The sequence below is a fragment of the Argopecten irradians genome, chromosome 10 (assembly GCF_041381155.1).
Source record: "Argopecten irradians isolate NY chromosome 10, Ai_NY, whole genome shotgun sequence".
Lineage (NCBI taxonomy): Eukaryota > Metazoa > Mollusca > Bivalvia > Pectinida > Pectinidae > Argopecten > Argopecten irradians.
In genome coordinates this window covers 36,869,056-36,891,748 of record NC_091143.1, presented here as the reverse complement: position 1 = coordinate 36,891,748, position 22,693 = coordinate 36,869,056, and the positions used below count along the sequence as shown (strand labels likewise).

At 34.5% G+C, this 22,693-nt stretch overlaps 1 protein-coding gene across 1 annotated transcript; it reads left to right on the top strand.

Moving 5' to 3' along the window:
• Positions 1–755: 755 nt before the first annotated feature.
• LOC138332819 (uncharacterized) lies at positions 756–20,887 on the top strand. The gene is made up of 6 exons (XM_069280775.1): positions 756–1,306; positions 1,600–1,744; positions 16,841–17,025; positions 18,764–18,853; positions 19,479–19,601; positions 20,514–20,887. The coding sequence occupies exons 3-6, from the start codon at positions 16,874–16,876 to the stop codon at positions 20,818–20,820; spliced, it is 672 nt and encodes a 223-aa protein (XP_069136876.1). The 5' UTR covers positions 756–1,306; positions 1,600–1,744; positions 16,841–16,873; the 3' UTR covers positions 20,821–20,887.
• The last annotated feature ends 1,806 nt before the right edge of the window (positions 20,888–22,693 follow it).

Below are 22,693 nucleotides of genomic sequence, written 5' to 3'. Positions count from 1 at the left end.
CACCCACCAAAAAATGTCTTCCACTGCTAGCCTTCTAGCCATATGCCTTAATTTAATTAAATTTGGACTTGATCATAAATGAACAAAACATGAAATTAAATGTTGTACATGTAGTTACTTTTAGAAGGGGGGTTCACTTTACCATGGGGGGAGGGGGGGGGGGCTCATTCCACCATAATGGTATTGTATTTAGGACCCCGGGGACAATATACCATGGTTCAAAATATCATTTTACATCGATATTTTGGTAGAAAAAAATCATTTATGCTTCTATGACAACTTTCCTTCTTTTATGTGTAAGTGTAAATCTCATTGATATAACAACTTCTGTGCTGCTACTATATAATTGGTTCAAATTATCATCTTTTGAAAAATGACCTTTACAATTGATTTTGTTAAATATCTATACATTTATCTTGGAAAGCACAATGAAACTGATACATATATTTTATTTATTTATTACAACTAAAGGGAGGTATTTGGTTTATTTTGCCTTTCTGCAATGAAACTGTTTAAATACATATATCTTTTATTTATTACAACTAAAGGGAGGTAATTGGTTTCTTTTGCCTTTCTGCAATTTTCTATCTATCAGTATGATACAGTATGCTTGGCTGTAAATTGATTAATCATTTTACACTCGAACAACAAACAGAAAACAGCTAACCAGGCGTGTCTCAATCCATTTAATATGAATTATAAATTTAATTACTAGTATAAATTAATTAACTACATTTGTATATGTTTTAGTTTTCCGAGTCCCATGTGACGGCAAGTATAGGACAAAATGATAAGCATCCTTGGTCGTCAACTTACAGTACTGTATGGTTAACCTCCATGAATGGTAAACTGTGAAAATACCCAGTATACCTTCCTGTTAATGTATATTTTTGTATTTTCATCAATTTGTGCGCAAATTTACCATGCGACGGAACGATAATGTACCATGCCACAGTGTGTTTGTCTCATGACGCATTGTTGCACTGTCACATTGTCGCCAATGCGACAGAACGACAAAGCCTAAATAATCATCATACAAATAATAAATATCTAACTTTTTACTTATCAAATGCAAGGGAAAGTCGACTATATTGATTGACTTTTTGAAAAAAGCGCATCATACACAATGTTATTACAATAATGATGTAACCACGAGACATGGCCGTTGTTGGAGATTATGTTTCAATTTGCCAAGACCCATGTAATGATAGGAAGGGCAACATGGTAAGCATCCTTGGATGACGACGGATGGTTCATCTCCATGAGTGGTAAATTTGAGTCGTGAAAAACTACCAACTGCAATTAGGTATGTGTACTGTAACTGTGACAATACCCAGTATACCTGTCAAGCTTATGTATTTTCATCAATATGTGTGCAAATGTGCCATGCGACAGCGCGATAATGTACCATGCGACAGTGTATTTGTCGCAATGTGCATTGATGCACTATTGTATTGCCGCCAATGCGACAGTGCGACAAATTCTATATAATCACCATATAAATCAGAAAGATTGAACTTTCGACTAATCAAATACAAGGAAAAGTCGGCCATATTGACTGACTTTTTGAAAACAATAATTATGTATTTTCTTCTTTAGCAAAGGGTAACCACGAGACGTGGTCGTTGTTGGAGATTATGTTTCAATTTTGCTAAACCCTTGTGGTGACAGGAAGGGCAACATGTTAAGCATCCTTGGATGACGACGGATGGTTCACCTCTATGAGTGGTAAATCAGCAATTAGGTAAGTATACTGTAACTGTGACAATACCCAGTATACCTGCCAAGCTTATGTATTGATAAATTTAAAGAATTGTAGCGTAAAAATAGCTCGAAAATAAAATTTTCTGTAAAATTTCAGCATCAAAGATTTGTAAAACATAGTTAACCCTTGTAGTGCTGAACGGGTAAATATCTAACCCATCGGTCGGGTGTCTAGTATTACCCAGAATTATACACTAGTTATAATGTTTACACAACAATGACTTAGACGTGCACAAGCGTGTTCAGGTACAGTCATCGATCTGTTGTCGGCAGTAAAACCTGACCACTCAAACACTCAAACAGCTATAGATGTATTTATTTTTACTCCAATCTTAATGATATTTTGTACATAGATGCATTATATGACAAATAACATATTTTCTGTTGTCGTTAGGTTTTTAAAATATTTTAATATTAGGATCAATGAGAGTAGTTTGCCGCTCCTCGTGGACAAGAATTATATTTGAAGATGACTTCAAACATTTAACTGTCAGTAATGGTTATCTCCCTTATGTCGCCTTACGGTCTCATATACTTATCAACACGAAATCCTATTGTGTAATCGTGTTCGTTTTGTTTGTCTTGATAAAGGGGCAGATCGCCTCGAAAATTTGACAATTTTGTTTAGTCCACACGGTTGGAATTACTTCCTTGTCCCATATTTACCATTTGAAGTAATTCGTATCCAACAGACTTACGTTTGATTGGATCCCGTGTCATCTGGAAAATCCTGTTGATATTACTTCTCTGACCCTGATCAACACGAAACAAACTGTAAATATATATATAATATTATAAATAATAAAAATGGATTTAAAAGGCTTAATAAAGTAAATGTGTAACAAAGTGCAATTATAACTTGATTAAGTTTCATTTTTTCCATTCGTTTTAAAAATTTAAGTTTTACTTTTCATCTTTACTATTTGAAATATATTTTTGAATTGTATATTGGTCTTTGTGTTAATATGGGCGTTGATGTTTAATGAACCGTGTAAACATTTCACATTTCATTCTGTAAATGTATTGCTTTATAATTATGATGATTTCATTGTCCACTCTATTACTATTGAGACAATTTTCATGCAAGAGTCCAAAAAGAAACGAGTTTTTATTAACAGAAAAGGGAATTAAGAGAGCTTGTAATAATGTATCAAACTTTCAAGAAATGCTTGCACTTCGACCTCACACTCCCATAATATGTGTGTAATAGTTTAAGGCTCAACATTGCAGAGTACACAAAGAGGGGAGATAACTACTCTGATTTTAAACAAAAAAAAATTTGTTGCCAAAATATATTGGATTAATCTATATTGGAACCACTGTAGTTTGGTATTTGTTGTAATATTAAATGTAATATTATATCAAGTTTCATAATCTATATTGTTAAAAATTGTATAGGACCAGATGGTATTATATCTGAAAGTGTTACAACTTACATTTAATATAACATTGGAGGATGTATACACCAACTTAAGTTAAATACGTGAGAATTTCCTGTCACAAAAGTCATATAACAGACTAAAACGGTCCATCGCGTGAGGCCATTATATCTTCAATGCATCACAATTGGATATTAAAGATGCTTCACCGCCGACCGAGCATAAATGATATTCATCATTTGGACAATAATTGGTGTTTAATCATATGTCTTATTAATATAGAAAATAATATAAATAAAATATTTTACTTTGCCTTTGGTGCATGCGCAATCAGTACTTCATTCTATATAGGATAAAGTGCCCCGTATTTTTTCTTGATGCAATTAATTATTTTTCAAATTTCTTACTTGAAGTAAAATTAGAAGCTCAAACTTTTCAATGGTGGTAATGGTGTAAAGTAAGTAACTTTTGTAATTGAAAAAAAAATACTAAATCGTCTGCTCTTGTTTTTGTTAGTGAAAAAATACCATTTGTCAGCGGTGGAGCATCTTTAAATATCGCACTTATTTATTCACAATGTAGATTATAAACTATCTAAACCTTCACACTATCACACCAGTGTCTACCATTAAAAAATAAACAATACCTAATGTTTTCATATTTTACTATAATTCAATTTTGCTTGTTACGAGCATTTTCATTGGCTTAAAAATTTACTTTATCAGCCCATAAAGGAAAAAATGGCGTCGCCGTTTATAACGTTGCTTCTGATTGGCTGAGATGACGGCGTAATGATTTCGTAGACAAAAGAGTCCCACAATGAATTTTGAATATTGAAGAGATTATCTTTAGTAAATTGAATTATAAGGATTAATTTGAATATATTTTTTATGTTATGGAGATATAACACAAAAATCTGAGTGTACTCTCATCATAAACCGCTTTGCGGTTTATTTAGAGTACACTCAGATTTTTTTGTTATATCTCCATAACATAAAAATCTATTCAAGTTAATCCTTAATTGACAAATGAAAAAAAGACAAGAAAAGATTCTTGTGTACACGTACACGGTATATGCTAATAGAAATACGGTTTCCCTGTGGGTCTCCAATATAAAAACTATGATAATCATTTTAACTTAAAAAAACCAACCTAGGTAAGCTTTTGAGAAGAAAAATGTATATCGATTAGCGCTGGCTGTTTTCCTAATGGCAGCCCAAGGGCTTAAGCGAACGAGCTTTTTGGCTATGTGAAACCTTTGATCACCTCTCGTAATGGTCACCACGACATCTATTTTAGATTTAGACCCTGGAGCTTAAACCACAAATAGATACCTTTAAGGAAAGCTGCATTTTAAATCTTAAATGTACATATCAGTGAACGTTTGGAGCGAAGTAACATTAAGGTCTAAGGACGGATTTGAATATATTTTACTGAGATATATAGGTCAAACATTGTTTTATAGCCTATGTTTAATCAAAGCAAGGTTGAATAGCGTTTTTTCATACATATTGGATTGCATATTGAGTTAGAAGCCCTTGTTTGAACTATAGTAAATGCGTACTTGAACATAACTAAATTGATAAAAATGCATATGCATCGGGGCTAACATCAGGTATTACTCTTGACTCGTATTTTTTTTTTTTTTTTTTTTTTTTTTTTTTACAAATATTCAAAAATACACACGTTTAAGGAAAACAAGTCCACAGGGTTCGGCACATATTTTTGTCACCAAATAAATAAACGGTTATTTTTACCAGTGTCTAAAGCAGGTACAAAGAACGCTTGTTTGACCGGATTTTACTCTACGAAAACAAAAACACCGAATCCTTTTTAATCCTCTTTTTCAAGGAATTTCTATCATCAAAATAGTTACTATTATGCAATTTCCGAAATACTGAATATGACACTAAGACTAGTTTCAGAGAAAAAATGTTAATCCGCTGTATTTTGGGCAAAAAACCATCCTCTCTATGCTCACATTAAATCTTGACACTGAATAGGTAGTTCGTTATAAAATGCTCCAAATGTATTAAAAACAGAGATATCCTTACGCATGTTAAAGAGATTCCCATACGTTTGTTAAGCAGAGATTCCGTTAAGTTTGTTAAACGGAGATGCCCTAACATTTTTAAACAGAGATTCCGATACGTTTGTTATACAGAGATTCCCATATGTTTGTTCAAGATTTCAAGATTTTCAAGATTTTATTTGTTACTCTCAGACACATGAAAATGTGTTACATGAGGACATAATGATATACATAGACATATACATGACAAGATGGACACAAAATATACATGTACAAGATATACAAATACATAGAGTTATAATCGTATAATGTTTAAAGTAATTTCATTATCTTTCTTAGAAAAATTGCGAATTTGTTTAAAACTTGGATACTGCAGATATTCAATAGACGTTCTAATTTTAAAAATGTAGGATATTTGGTGTAGTACTGAGCAAAATATGTTTCTCTAATAGCTTTTATTTCCCTTTTTTGACATTTGAAAAGATAGTGAAATTCATCTCCGATATCAACTTGACATAAATTACATATTCTATTTTCTTTTGGGATACCGAGCCATCGTCCAGTTTCAATAGGGAACTTTATATTTGAGGTACGAAATTTTGTAATAGTAATTCTGTTTTGTTCCGATAACTTTGTTAAATAACTTTCGAAAATAAATTCTTTTTTAAATTTTGAATAAAACAGACCTTTGGACGAGGATTCTATGTCTGCGAACCATTTTTGTATAAAAGCGTCACGTAGACGTTGTGCAACTTCATGCTTATAAAAATTTGCATTCATAGGTATTTCATTATCAAATATATATGTAAATCCAGTATCATTAAAAATTTGTTTAACACGATCTAACCATTTAAACCGTATTTGTCCATTGCGACTTAAACTCGCCATTAGTCTATATAAAATATTACTTAATTTATTTTCATTTAACAAAAGGTTGTTCCAAAAATTTAACATTCTCAGCTTTACCTTTATTTCTAACGGATATCTTCCCAATTCACCATAAATCATATACCCAGGCGTGCTAGCCCTAACATTTAAAATTCTTTTGCAAAATTTAAGATGGGTTTGTTCTAAAATCTTTAAATCTTCGTAACCCCAGATTTCTGACCCATATAACAGAATCGGTTCAACTAACGAGTCAAATAGCTTAAGTTGTAGATCTACTGGTATTGCCTGATTTCGGATTTTTTTAAAAAATTGAAAATATAGATTTTTGTGCCTGTTCTATAAGCTTCTGTCTAGCCGCCACAAAATTTCCGTTAAATTTAAAAGTAATTCCGAGGTATGTAAAGCAGTCTACAGTTTCCAATATATCATTATCGAGTATAAAGTTGTTTTGCCGTCTACACTTTCTCTTGCTAAATATCATTACTTTAGTTTTATTAACATTTACTTCTAGCTTTCCACACTTTACAATATTCGCTGAAATTATTCAGTGCAGCATGCATACCTTCAACACTTTCCGCAAAAATAACAGTATCATCAGCATATAATAGTACAAATACTTCTAATAAAATACGTAATTCTCTGGTTATAATCTCATTAAGATTTTGGAGAGAAGTACTACCTTTAGATATCAAAAATTCCTCCAGATCATTAAGAAACACAGAAAACAAAAATGGAGAGAGATTTTTACCTTGGCGTACCCCAACTTGACAAGGGAAAAAGTCGGTGGTTTCCGAATGGAATTTCACACAGGATTTGATATTATCGTACATATTATATATTATTTTGAAACATTTACCCTTTATACCACTTTTAATCATTTTCTTCCAAAGTCCTGTTCGCCAGATAGTATCGAACGCCTTACGAAAATCAACGAATGTGCAATAAAGTTTTTTACCACTTGATGTATAAAGAGATATTAAAGTATGCAAAATAAAAATGTTGTCCATGGTTGAGTGGTTTTTCCGAAACCCTGCTTGATTTTTAGATAGTAAACTAACAGTATCGGAGTATTTGTTAAGTCTGTTATTAATTATACGTGTAAATAGTTTTCCTAAACAGCTTATCAAAGTAATGGCTCTGTAATTATCGGGGTCATCCGGATTTCCTTTATTTTTATAAATGGGTTTGATCACGCCGATTGTCCAACTTTCTGGTATTAAACCAGTTTCAAATATAATATTAAATAATTTACAATACATTGACATTAATTCCGGAGACGAAAATTTGATATATTCATTTAAAATGTTGTCTACACCAGGCGCTTTACTATTTTTCAGCTGGTTAATAGCATTTTTAAGTTCATCTTCCGATATCATACTATTAAGTATAGCGTCATTCTCTTCTGGGATGACGTCATTATTTTGATTAGTTACGTCATTTTCATTATCATCGACAGTCTGGTTTTCGTTTAATTTTCTAAAATACTGAAATAAAGTATCTATTGGAATTTCGCCAGTTTTTTTCTTACACTGTGAATTTTTATTTAGAGTATTCCAGAACAGTTTAGGGTTATTTTTAGAAATCTGGCGGAGTTCTTTTGCACATTTTTCTTTGAATTTTCTATGATTTACACGGATTCTTTTCCTATACTCTGTTCCTTTTTTATTCATTTGATTTTTAGTAAAAGTCGATTTAATACGTTTATATGTACTTTTAGCTCTGTTAAATTCAGTGCGAGCTGTTTTACATTCTTTATTGAACCATGGCTTGTCTTTACTTATTTTTGTATGTCGAGGTTTTTTAACTCCAAAAATATCTTTGGCTGAAGTAGTTAGCACAGAACATATACTTTTTACTACATTGTTAATTTGATCATTAGTAATCAAACCAGAATCCATTGATTGTAGTCCATTTAACGTGTTCTCTATATTACGGAGACTGTCCTGTTTTGTCTGAATAGCTTCAGAAAACAAATTTACTTTAGCCTGTTCCCATTTAACATTATCAGTATGTATACGAAATTGGTCATCTTCTGCTGATACCGGTACTGGAATATTTTGGCATGATTGTAAATTACAGGAAAATTCTATTGTTTTATGTACATCAGAGAATAAAGGGTCAAAATCACAAATTACGAAGTCAGACACTAATCGAAATGATTCTGGAGACATCAGCAGGTAATCAACGACACTAGTGTCTTTACAGGTTGTCACACCAACACATTTATCTCTGTAAATACGGCCGTTAGCAATAAATAAAGAACATCTTTTACATAATTCTAACAGTTTTGTACCATATCTATTAGGACGCGCCGTGTCTTCACTATACCTGGTAAGACTTATATTTTGACTTGTAAGTTTTTCACATGCATATACATTTTCAACATCACCTTGGTCATTAATATCAAGGATATTATGTAAGTTTTCATCTGGAACAATGTAGTCTGGTAAAGTAGCAGTTCTAGCATTAAAATCACCCACTACGAAAATATTTTGTTTTGTATTACAAAAAAATATAAGTTCATCCTCGATTTCTTGGAAGGCATCTTCGGATGAGTACTTACTATATTCGGGAGGAACATAAACACAACCAATTAAAATATTGGGATTTTCCTTCGATACATCATATGTTATTTCACACCATTGTACGAATTCTGATTTGGACTTGTGAAATGTAAGAACTTTCGATATTTTTTTCTTGTATATTATTATTATCCCCCCTGATCTACGTTTGAATTTTTTTCTATGTTTTATATAATAATCATATTCGCCTGGAATCTCAAATTCATCAAACTCGTCTGTTTTGGTTTCTACACATATAAAAATATCGTATTTTCTGATTAGAGACACAAAATCCGGATTCAGAAGTTTATTTTTAAGTCCACACACATTCAGGAACCCAACGTCAACACTGCATGTGTCTGAGTGCCTGTCCTAGTGCTGCTCACGTGTGTTACGGTCGCGTGCACGAGTGTCTCGCGGGTCCGGGTGAAGGTTGTCTGGTCGACGCTCGTCGTTGTATGGAGGCACATACGCGACATCGTTGATGTACAGAGTGTCGTACACGAGTTTCGCTCTCTCATTCCTCCGTTTAGCCTCTTTCATTTTGGGAATGAGGGCAGACCGGCGGGCAGCTATTTCACTCGGGTATTGTTGAAAGATTGAGATGTGGGGCTTGTCTCTCAGTTTTCTTGGTACCGCTTCAAGAACCTTTTCGCGATCACTGTAGCGCGTGAAGCGTGCAATAATCCCGCGGGGCTTGTTGTCTCTCCGTGGCCGTAGTCGGTGAACATTTTGGAATGCGATTGACTCTGTGTTTATGTCCAGCTCATTTTGTATGAATTGTTTCAAAACCGTTTCTGTGTTTTCGTCATTGTCACTGTTTTCCATTGGGATCCCATTAAAAATCAGATTGTATTTCATTGTGTGTGTTTGTAATTTCAGAAAATCTTCTTTGATCTGCATGTTTTCATCTTCCAAATGTTTGTTTACATTTTCTAATGTATGTACACGTTTCTCGATTTCGTAGTGGTGATTTTCCTGTTTGTTTATAACCGTGTCGTGTCTGTTCACTTTGTCTTTAATCATTTCGATATCCTGTTTTAATTCGTTTATTGTTTTTTCAAAGTTCTCTACTTTCTGATTTATTTGCTCGAGGAGGTCAAGTTTTGACAATTTGTCTATGATGAAAGCGTCCATTTTCTCCATTTTATTGCTCATGATTTGAAAGTTTGTGAATATCATTTGCATTGCGATGTTAGGCACTGCAGGAGGAGGAGGAGACGGTGGGTATGCATACTGAGGGGGCGGTGGCAGTGGAAATTGTCCAATAAATTGGCCCTGTGGTAGGGACTGTCCCTCTGGTGTGGTAAACATATGTGTACTGGGCACGGGCGTGGATTCGGTATTAGACGGGCTACATATAGGTGTCGATACGGGCGGGGACGTTGCTATAGGGCTACCAGTTATCAATGTGGGTATTGGAGATGAAAGCGATAACATTGGTACCTGTGACTGTTGTTCGGTTTGGTCCGTAGCTTGTGTAGTAACAGGTGGGGAATTCGTAGTCGCCATCACCGGAGTACATGTACACGTTACGCACGTTTTGTTGGGTGGTGTCAGGCCTGTACGTCCAGTTTGTCCAGTTTTACTTAGTTTTCGCTTTCGCCGTCGTTGTCCGCCCATTGCATTACAGAATTTCAGCAGTAAGAATATCAAGAGCCATTCAGAAGTTCTTTTTTGCACATTACGGAAACAAAACAATGTAAAATTCCACGAATTCAATAAAATTCAACAGGAGCTCACCTAACACCTGCCGTCCATCTTGTCATGCGCAACCAAGCTAAACACAGATTCCCATACGTTTGTTAAACAGAGAGTCCCATACGTTTGTTAAACAGAGATTTCCATACGTTTGTTAAACAGAGAGTCCCATACGTTTGTTAAACAGAGATTTCCATACGTTTGTTCAACAGAGAGTCCCATACGTTTGTTAAACAGAGATTCCCATACGTTTGTTAAACAGAGATTCCGATACGTTAGTTAAACAGAGATTTCCATACGTTTGTTAAACAGAGATTCCCATACGTTTGTTAAACAGAGATTCCGATACGTTAGTTAAACAGAGAGTCCCATACGTTTGTTAAACAGAGATTTCCATACGTTTGTTATACAGAGATTTCCATACGTTTGTTAAACAGAGATTCCCATACGTTTGTTAAACAGAGATTCCGATACGTTAGTTAAACAGAGATTTCCATACGTTTGTTAAACAGAGATTCCCATACGTTTGTTAAACAGAGATTCCGATACGTTAGTTAAACAGAGAGTCCCATACGTTTGTTAAACAGAGATTTCCATACGTTTGTTATACAGAGATTCCCATACGTTTGTTAAACAGAGATTTCCATACGTTTGTTATACAGAGATTCCCATACGTTTGTTAAACAGAGAGTCCCATACGTTTGTTAAACAGAGATTCCCATACGTTTGTTAAACAGAGAGTCCCATACGTTTGTTAAACAGAGATTCCCATACGTTTGTTAAACAGAGATTCCCATACGTTTGTTATACAGAGATTCCCATACGTTTGTTAAACAGAGAGTCCCATACGTTTGTTAAACAGAGATTCCCATACGTTTGTTAAACAGAGATTCCCATACGTTTGTTAAACAGAGATTCCCATACGTTTGTTATACAGAGAGTCCCTTACGTTTGTTGAACAGAGATTCTCCGTCGTTTATTAAAAACAGAGATACCCTTACGCTTGTTAAAGAGATTCCCATACGTTTGTTAAGCAGAGATTCCGTTATGTTTGTTAAACGGAAATGCCCTAACATTTGTTAAACAAAAATTCCCATACGTTTGTTAACCAGAGATTCCCTTATGGTTGTTAAACAAAGATTCTTACGTTAGTTATACAGAGATTTCCATACGTTTATTATACAGAAATTCTCTCACGTTTGTTAAACAGAGATTTAATTACGTTTTACAATGATTTCATTTTGAGTTCCATTTTGGTTTTGATACATAAAGGTTAAGTAGTCATTTTTTATACATCTCAGAGGATAAATTATGACTGAAAGTGACAAAACTTTTTCTTCAAGATGCTGACTGGTGATTGGCTGACCATTCATTTACATAATTATATGGTATGCAGATATATATGCGTCTGATAACGACAGTCATCTCCAGGCGATGTTTCTCAAGGTTAATTAGTCTTTTATGGCTTCAGTTACTTTTGAAACAACAGACATTAAACCAATGACGTAGTGTTCACTACTGAAAAAAGAAATTGACAGCATTAAAAATACACGTACTTGAATGGATTCCATATAAATTCACCATATATGTTATAGTGAATATCATTAACGGTAGATGCTTCTTAAACCTAGGTCAAAATGAATCCATGTCATGTAAGTGTACATTTTCTTGATATTGATATGTATCATGTCTTTGGACTGATATCCTTAATGATTATTTTTCCTCGGAAGTGTTTTTGTATCTCTTAATATAGTGTATACTGGATGGCGTTCACTCTCTTTGTTTCCCGTCCTCGCCGAATCATGTAGTATGAACTATATCCGTGCGTTCCATTTGCGGATTCGTACCAGATGCACTAAAGTGATACGGCACCGCCAAATGGAACGCGTTTGGATTTTTCCATGATGGCGGCACCCATATGAAAGATACGCTTCGAATATAAAAGCTAAGTATTTTCAGTGTTAACAATGATATGGATATAAAAATAATACCTAAATAGTTTCAGCACACATTGAAATAAACAATCCATGCAATTTATCGGATATAAATACGCTCTGTCTTGTTTTCAACAAAGAAAACATTCCGGTGACAAATGAAGAATCTCGCGTCCGCCATCTTGGATACAAGCTTAAGTGGTACGCTTCTGAAAACGTACCACTTGTACCGGTTCGGTTCGGCTGGTACAGCGCGTTCCATTACAGATACAGCGGGTTCGTACCAGTTGTATCTGCAAATGGAACGCGCAGTAGCTATAGTCATTGGTCCCTCTGTCCGCTCCACCTCTACCTTACTATCCCCCTATGTAGACTTTTATAACATAGAAAATGACGTGGCGTTACCAGCTAAGCTTGCCCCAAGTTAGTGTTGACCAGGTTACAAGATTTAAAGCAGTTAGTGCTCTATAAAATTCAATGGGCACTTTTGGCGGTCATCATTAGATGGAGTAATCAACTTAAATGGACATTAGTCAAAGATTTTAGGCCATGGGCTAGGAGGGTCCCACATGCACCCACCCCCCCCCCCCCCCAAACCTCCGAACCAATATTTTTCTTAACCCTTATGACCCACTGATCACAAATCAAAATGTTAACATTGCATAAGTTGGGATGAACTTCCGGTTATGACGTCATCAAGATGGCCGCCATCTCAAATTTCACTAAAAAATGAAAAGTAGTCATAACATTGACATTTTTCAACCGAAGTAGACAAATGAGGTATCAAAATGACCACAATAGAACACTACAAACATTTCAGGACCAAATAACCAAATATGTGTAGTGATTTTTACGCAGGAAGTGAAAAAATAGGATTTTAAGCTCAAAAATGGTATTTTTTTAATAAATTTTTCATATTTTGCTTGACGCAACAAAAACATTTTCCAACCGCAAACTATTATTTCCAATTAGTTTTTGTCCACTTATAAATCAGTTTAAACAAAAACAAGAAAAAAAAACAATGTTAACATTGTATGAGTTCCGGTTATGACGTCATCAAGATGGCCGCCATCACGAATTTCACTAAAAACGAAAAATATTCATAAAATTGACATTTTTCAACTGAAGTAGACAAATGAGGTATCAAAATGACCACAATAGAACAACAAGTACATATCAGGACCAAAACATCCAATATATGTAGCAATTTGTACGTTGGAAATGAAAAAATAAGATTTTAAACTCAAAAATGGTAATTTTTCAGCAAATTTTTCATATTTGTCTTCATGCAGCAAAAATGTTTCCCAACAACAAATCATTATTCGTAATCAGTTATTTGATATCTTATCAATCAATAAATCAATGAAAAAACCAACAAAAATTAAAATATATAGAAATGCAAAAGATAATTATTGTTATACCCTCATTAGGTTTACAAAACATCACCAGGTGCGTATAATGGGCATATGCTATTTTTCGAACTCGAAACCGCTGACGCTAACTAGCATCTCAAAAATAATTATTACAGCGCAACACCTACTGATAGAGTAACAAATATAACCTAAGCATGTGTTTCTGTTTATATCCTTTTCCAGAACGTTTGTGTCTTTGAAAATGAGAACATTCATTGTTTATTTCTTATGCATAGCATAGGCAAAATGTTAGATGGTTACTACAGTGTCACATATTTCTTTCACCGGTTCTTAATGATAACCATTATCATTGTATGTGCTTTCTCGCCTCACTGCTCCATCCACTGACGAGACTCGGCATGTCTGGTAGCTGGTAGTCCAAATTATCAGAATAATCGAGATATCAGTATCAAATTCGTCGAAAGCCATAGCGTTGTCTTCAATGTCGATGAGCTGATGTGACGGTACATTACCAGTATTGTTCTAGCCTGTCATCTTTCATAACCCATCCTTGGCCAGAGTTCATATCAGGAACAATAGGTTCAGAGATGTGTGATCTCCCTCAGATTCTAAAAATATCGTATATACTGTCCAGACTTCTTCGGCATAATAGAAACTACACCAGATCCACATTATTCGAATGGTGGAATTGGTTCTCCTTAGCACATAGCTCCATAATTTGTATGAAGTACCATTCATTAATCTAGTGGACCCTCGTGCGCCCATAAATGGCACAGGTGATATCATCGAGGTCATTAATGAGGCCATTAGTGTTAAATGTTTTTCATTGGTCTGACTTTTCCCACTCCCTTGAAGGTGCTGGTTGTGTCACATCTGGTGTATGCGTAAAGAGACCATTGAAGACTCTCCAGAAATAAAATTTTCTACAGTGCTTTTCAGACTTGGCAAATAGTAGAACTTAACTGCAGACCTCATTTATGACCTCAAAGAATCCACCTTTGCCATCTATGGTCACTGAAGGTTCACAAGAATGAGGAATTGTGCTTCATACGAAATAAGGAGAACCAGCTCAAACCTTCGCAGAATGTGGATCTGATAGTCTGGAACATCATATACGATATTTGAATCACTAGGTTGGAAACAGGAAGAGCTCCTACATCCCTGACACTGATGTTTCTTTTGTTAACTCTGGCCATGGACGGTTGACAAGCTACAACCACGATGGCAACCCGGTAATGTCAGCTCATCAGCTCATCGCTATCGAAGACAAAGAACTAGTGAAAGAAATATGTGACACTGTTAAGTAACCATCTGAAATTTCCTGATGTTATACACAGGAAATAACACTGGATGTGCTCATTCTAAAAGGCACAAAACGTTTCGGAAAGTGTCATGGTATTTACGGTATGACAGAATTACCTCAGTTTTAATTTGATACCATATAGCTATTAGTTGGCATTTTGCTGTAATAATTCAGTTTTTGAGACGCTACTAGTGTATAACATTTCGAACATGAAAGTGAATTATTTTGAAGTCCCACTTAGATATTCGGCCAAACTAAAATTCTTTGTTAAGATTTAAATTTTCAATAGCCACTATTATATTCAGGAAATTCTAAGACACCAGGAAACTATAGTCTCGGCGGTTTGGGAAAAATACACTATCATATGACCTGTATACGCAAACGGTGATGCTTTGTAAACCAAATGATGGTATAACAATAATTCTCTTTTGCATTTCTGTATATTTTGTTGTTGTTTTTACTGATTGACAAGAGATCAAATAACTGATTACGATCAATAATAATTGTTGGGAAACATTTTTGCTGCATGAAGACAAATATGAAAAATTTGCTGAAAAATTACCATTTTTGAGCTTAAAATCTTATTTTTTCATTTCCTACGTACAAATCGCTACATATATTGGATGATTTGGTCCTGATATGTATTTGTTGTTCTATTGTGGTCATTTTGATACCTCATTTGTCTACTTCAGTTGAAAAATGTCAATGTTATGAATATTTTTCATTTTTTAGTGAAATTCGTGATGGCGGCCATCTTGATGACGTCATAACCGGAACTCATACAATGTTAACATTGTTTTTTTTTATTGTTTTTGTTTAAACTGATTTATAAGTGGACAAAAAAAAATAATTAGAAATAATAGTTTGCGGTTGGGTCATAAGGGTTAAGAAAAATATTGGTTCGGAGGTTTGGGGGGGGGGGGGGGTGCATGTGGGACCCTCCTAGCCCATGGCCTATTTGCCAGAATGTCTCCTTTATCATGTGAGTATTTATTGCAAAAGATTCAAACTGCAATATTGATGAAGAAAAACAATAGTTTTTTCTGTGATTTATGTACATTCACCTGCTCAAAATTCACCTCTGATGCAGTTTCATAGTTGAAATAACGTTTTTACAACAATAATGTAAATCTTTGTATTTGAATACATTAAATGTACCTTGATAAAAACCAGTATACATGTATTATTGTTTTAAGTGATGTCATTAATGACGTCATAATGTTTTATCATGAAACCCTAGCTGTAAATGATTGTATTATTACAACAAATGGTGGTATCGCTTCCTATACACAATGTCTTAATTCGTGCAATCATGATTGTTCATGAAAAAGTTATAATAACAGTTTAAAGTCGGGACATGTTTTCTGAAACACCCTGTACATTCGCTTGTCTTAATGTGGACTTCTGGCGAGCTTATTTTTCACATTACCTCGTGATTGATCTATTTTGTTAATGTTATTAGCATTAAACAAATAGAAATAAATGTAACCTGATTAAGTCGACATGACCTCGAAACTTCTTTGCCCTTTTTATCGAAAGCGAAGGATAAATATTCTAAAACGAATACCGTATTTACGGAATACAGTATTTACGGATTGCAGTGATAATAGTAGTTTTGAATTATTTTATCTGGCTATGGAAATTATCAATAATCTGTGATTTTCCTTCCGGAGGTTCTCAAATCGAGAGGTAAGATACGAACATGTAAATTGTCAAACATGAAAGTTTGACGAGTGTTTGACTGCTTAAGAATCTTATCATGAGGGGTTTTCTATTATCTATTGTGAGCACGTGCAGAGATTTCTTTAGAAAGAAAAAAAAATCACACAGGTGAAATTGCAGATATCGCTGTCCGGGACAAGGGAAATTTTGGGTGACATTTTATTTTTCCATATATTTTCCTAGTTCTGCCTGGAAGTCAGCCTTATCCTGCTGACGATGGACGGGCACCTGTGTATCCATCTAAGTGACCCGGACGATGACGGCGATAAGATCCCATTCTGTGGCTGTATTGTAGCAGATCCGACACCAGAAATGGAAATAGACTATATCTGTGAACCATTACGATCAGAAGATTTCCAAAAATTTCTGTAAGTACGTTTTATGTCATCCTCGATACTCCAGAGGTTCCGATCACTTACGATCCCTACACCCCTGGACTATCTCATAGTAAAACTGGAGGCAACAGAATAGAACAGGTAATTTAGTCGTTTGATGTACATCAAAAAACCGTATAACGGTGCACTGTAGTTGACTATGCGGCTTTGACGTTAGGCGTCGCCCTCTCTGTAGTCTTCAAAGGAAATCTTTGCTGGCCTGTGATTGGTCAAATGTTTTCCGCTGAGCTGCCTTCAATTTCACCATGGGATAGTCCAGGGGTGTAGAGATCGTAAGTGATCGGAACCCCTGGAGTATCGAGGATGGTTTATGTATCACTGAACATACAAAAGGTACTTCTTAAGTTCTTATCTACATGTACCGTACTGTACGTAAAAGAACAATTCCGAGGAGGGTAAACGAGACAATAGCGAAAGCTTTATATATCGTTGTTGCTATGAACGATAATTATATACATTTTATCATTTTTGGTAGCTGACAGGTAAGGACCGAGGGTATTTTATTTTAAATTTTTGTATCGGTTTTCCCCAATTTCAAAATCTACGTGCCGAAACTTAAAGGGACATGAACCTAAATAAACCATGTAAATTTGAGTAAAATACATATTTAAGACGTGTCAGATACCTTACTAAGTAATATATATCAGATATTGTGCAAATGTGTCAAATAAAATAATTATAATGGAAATTTCATCTTTCTGTATTTTGAACCGGCCCGGTCGAATTTTGTAACGATAGTATAGTAGTGTTGAACTTTAGTGACCTCCCACAATGCACTGCATATGTAAACAAAATGGTGGGTCAAAAACGTGGGTGAAGCGAACACAAACGAATTCCGATAGAAAACAGTGTATGTCAAGAGTCAGTAACGTGCGCGATTGGGAAAGTAGGTAAATATAAATGGATCACTGAAATGCAAGAGACGGGAGCAACTCCCCACTTTATCCTTGCGTGATGTACTTATGTGCAATAAGTCAGGAACCTCCCTTCGCAGTGCCCTGTCGAATGAAAAGTCTCGTTTGACTTTTGACTTATCATTCTTACGCTAAATACAAATTGTTTTATAACAAATATGGCTTAAACTTCATTTGTCAACCATCGTAAATTAGAAAATAATCTTAAAATGTGGAAAACTAATATTCCTTGTCATGTCAGCAAGTTTGTTGTTCATTATAACCTCGCTTTCGGCCAGCTTTCGTTTTGTGTTCCAAAAATAGAATATGACGGTCTATTTTTATCATTTTTGAGGTAGGTATTCCCCACGTTTTCCTGTCGTTTTAGATAACCAATCATTGTAATAAAATATTCAATAAACATCTGAAAACCATATCTAAGCATACAGAACAAATTATTTAAGGTTCATGCCCCTTTAATAGATTTGTCGACCATCAACTCAATGTGGTGATGTTCGATCCTCAGTGAACAAATATGCATCCCTTTACTGTGTATTCCACCTATACCTCTCCTCGATTGATTCCACAACGTTAATTACACTAATACACTAATACAATATATAATTCTCTTTAATCACAACGAAAACATTCCTCATGAATTGAAAATTGTGTTGTGTCAAACTGATTTTGTTAATTCACCTTTAAGTATTCGTTGCTACAGAACCATATTTTGGTTTACATTTGTATTTTACAAAGGAATCCATAATATCAGATATTTTGATATAATCTCTGGTCATGTTGATTGACATATATTGTAGCAATCGGATGGATAATGAGCTGAAATACCACCTAATGGCCAAAGAGTACGTGTCTACCTTGCCAGACAAATACGAACCACCCGAGGAAGCGTAAGTGTTAAGCTTTCGATATGAACACAATATTTATATAGATCATATCTAAGAATTTCTTTAGTGAAGACGTAATATCAAAAATGAAAAATAAAAGTCGGTGTACTTTAAACTCTATGTCTCTTTCTAAACCAATATGATCAAAAAATAAATCAAACAAATGTATTACTAAAATACATAAAACTGACTTACGTTTGATTGGATCCCGTGTCATCTGGAAAATCCTGTTGACATTACTTCTTTGACCCTTAAAATACATAAAAGAAACTTTCATTATATCTAGGGTCCAATATTACATTGCAAATTAAGCAACATTTACATGATAAAAATGCCGTCGTCAGCCAACATGTTTAAAATAATTTTTTCGTTCGTGCACTATGTAACATGGTTGTCTTTGTCAATGCGACATGAAACTCCATTGCCATTTATAATAGACTAGTGACATATATATGGAAACAATAACTCTTTGATATGCTGACACAACTATTGTGGGAAATCGTTTGCCACGAAATCACATGACACAACCATAAACATTGAAGCCTGTTAGCTTTCTAGCAAGTGTTCATAAAACTCATTTTACCAAGAAAGTCAATTGAAAAGAATCAACAAAATAATTGTTTTCCAGGGGAAACCCGGTATGTCCAGCTGAATCGAAACAAATCCTTGGCTATTTCAAAAACAAGGGCGTAACATTATGCTGGGTCGTAATGCCACACAGACAAATCGTTAAACGAGCTAATTGTGACGGGTATGTATTATTGTCAAATAAAAATCTGATATAACTAAAAATCAGAAATTGTCATTTAACAATTTGTCGGGCCTTTCACCAACATGGTCATTCATATTAACAAACTTGGTAGCCGTTTATATCAGCATGCTACAGACCTAACATTAGGTCTCTGGGCCCTTTGGAACTTGAAAAGAACATTTTTTAATGATTTTTTTCCCAAAAAAATGCACTTCTGAATTTTGACCATTATTTCCAACCGGAAGATGATGTCTACAGAAAAAATGTTGCATAAGTTATTTGCTCCATTTTTTTATTCTACATAATATATCCAAAATATAAAGAATTTGTCGAGCCGTTAACGAGATACTGACATAAGTTTAAAACCAGAAATGAGGTCATAGCGACCATATTGGATATTTGTCCAACATAAAAATGCAGCTATCACACCTTCAACTCATATATGTTCTACAATATGGTGACATGTTCAGTGGTACATACTTCTTACCATTTCGGAGATCCTTTGTATATAACAATCATTTTTTCACCCATAAGTGAAAAGCCCTAAATATTCAAGACAGGGTAATATTCAGTCGGCCCTGTAAGAAGAAGGCCGATATAACATTGAAAATTGACCCACATTGAAAAATGACCCGATGTCAATTTTCAACAGGGTACATTTGCAACGTTACACCGGTTCTTTTACTTTTTTGAAACTGCCCCAAAGAAAAACAGAAATAAAAAAGAAAAAAAAGAAAAAAATAAAAAAAAAAAAAAAAAAAATACAAAAAAAAAAAAAAAAAACCAGAGCCAAAAAAAAAAAATTAATGATTTAACAGATTTAATGCGATGCACTAGAAAGTTAACCACAAAAACATTTACTTTTTCAGTCCGATTAAATATCTGATTATGTTTATTAAATGTTTGATACAGTGACAGCTGCTGTGGAGCCAGCACGAGATGTGAACCACACGGGTACACGCTATCGAAGTACCTGGTCTATTGTGACGCTCTCCTCACAGACTACGAGGGATGCCTAATCGGGACAGACACATTGAGAGACACCATGCCTCAGGGATGTGAAGACCGTCGGAAAAAACGCAGTGAGGAGTCTTCATTTTACAACTCTACTTTCTCTGAAAGGGAAACAAGACAAGGATGTCCTGTAAACGAACATTATTACGCTTTTAGGCATGACTTCTTGCCCAGTGTTTGTACCTGTAGAAAACAGAATTGTTAAATTAACTCGAAACTGTCAGGGAGATGAAAGGATCATTGAAAAGGCTAGAGAAACAATAAAATGCATAAAACGTAATGACCGTCTTGCTATTCTATACATTTCCAATATATAAAAAAGTTGATGTTATCCCGTGTGCATATTCGAAAATTTTAATCTGGTATAGAAGTCTTTTTTACAGTATATATCTAGTGTGATTGGTCCCATGTCAAAAATTCATATATTGATACATGTATATTCGCGGAAATATGCGAAATAGCCTTTCTACGCTGCCTGGGAATGATTCCACTATCAAACGCACACGGGATAGACGTATTCTCGCGTCTAACTAATATCCAAGATCTTTGTCAGTAATCAAAGCAGGCATAGTCATTTCCACTGTTTATATGATTAAATTAATGTCCAATTAATAGCCAGCCATGTAAGTGGTATGCTGCGTGTATGTTGTGCGAGGTGCGTGTTTTGGGAGACTGCGGTATATTCGTGTTGTGTCTTCTTCTTTAGTGGAACTGTTGCCCTTTAATAGTGCTATATCACCAAGCAGAATTATACTGACAACAGGCGAGTCAGTCGTCCCACTCTAGCCTAGTAAAAATACCAAACATATAGGCCTTACCTTCAAATAAATTCAACAGAACTTGTTTTCTGCTTTTTTGACTGGATGATCTTAACACAAAAACATATTGCACATCTAAATAAAAAAACATGAAACTTGGCATGTTTGTAGTGAAGACTTACAAAATAATATCAAAATCGGGAGCCATTGCAAAAAATACCTAAATCCGGGTTTTTTTCAAAATGGCCGCCATTTTCATAGGCAAACTAAGAGAAGTAATGAGATAGTAAACGTTTTAATGAAAACCTGAAACCTGGCAGGTTGGTAGTCAAGACTACCAAAATAAGATTAGAATCGGGAGCCATTGCGAAATGTGTCAACATCCGGTTGTTTTTTTAAGATAACCGCCATTTTTGTAGGCGAAACTTAGAAAAATAACGAAATAACAGACTTCACGTTTTGATAAAAAAAAAAACATAAAAAATTGGCATGTAAGTAGCCAAGACATTCAAAATAAGATTTTAACCGGGAGTCACTGAAAAAAGTACCCACTACAATATAGTCATTACACAAACACAAATGATTTGTATAGCACGGTATTTTCGTAAAGAATCATGTGTATAGTTTTTATCAGAGACACAACTTACATATTTGGGTAAAATATATTTGATATTTTATTCCATTTCCGGTATTTTTAAAATGGCGACTACATGTAAGTGAAAGTCGAAATATGGATGTAAGAAAATGTTGAAGTATTGATACGTTGATATTATTTGAATTTTTATTCATATTTCAAGTAACAATAGTAAATAACATATAATTGATAACAAAGAATAATTAAATAGATAACAGACATCCATTTCCGGTTTCTTCCTCATAGTACTTAACTAGTAATACCAAAAGGTCATAGTACATTTAAAGTGATACATGTGTACAAAATGTTATTCATTGAAGAGGTTGGAAAGAACTTTTAACAACCTTCAAATTAGTATGATGGTTATTTAGCAAACTTTCATTTTTTTATATTCATTTACACTTATTATCCTACAGGAAACTAGGGATAGGAATTCATATAAGTATGAAAAACTTGTGCCCAATCCCATTGTATATAAAATTAAATAATAAAATATGTATAAATCAAAACATGAAACTATTCCGTCTTTGCATATTCCAGAGTCACGGTAGGGAATGTACGAGAACAACGTAATGGCTGCCATGAGTCCCGCCTCGCGGTAAGTTTCATCGGCTGTTATTGGATTTCTGTACAGAATTGTGTGCCGTTTTTCCCAAATATTCAAGGACAAACATCGTACACTCGTA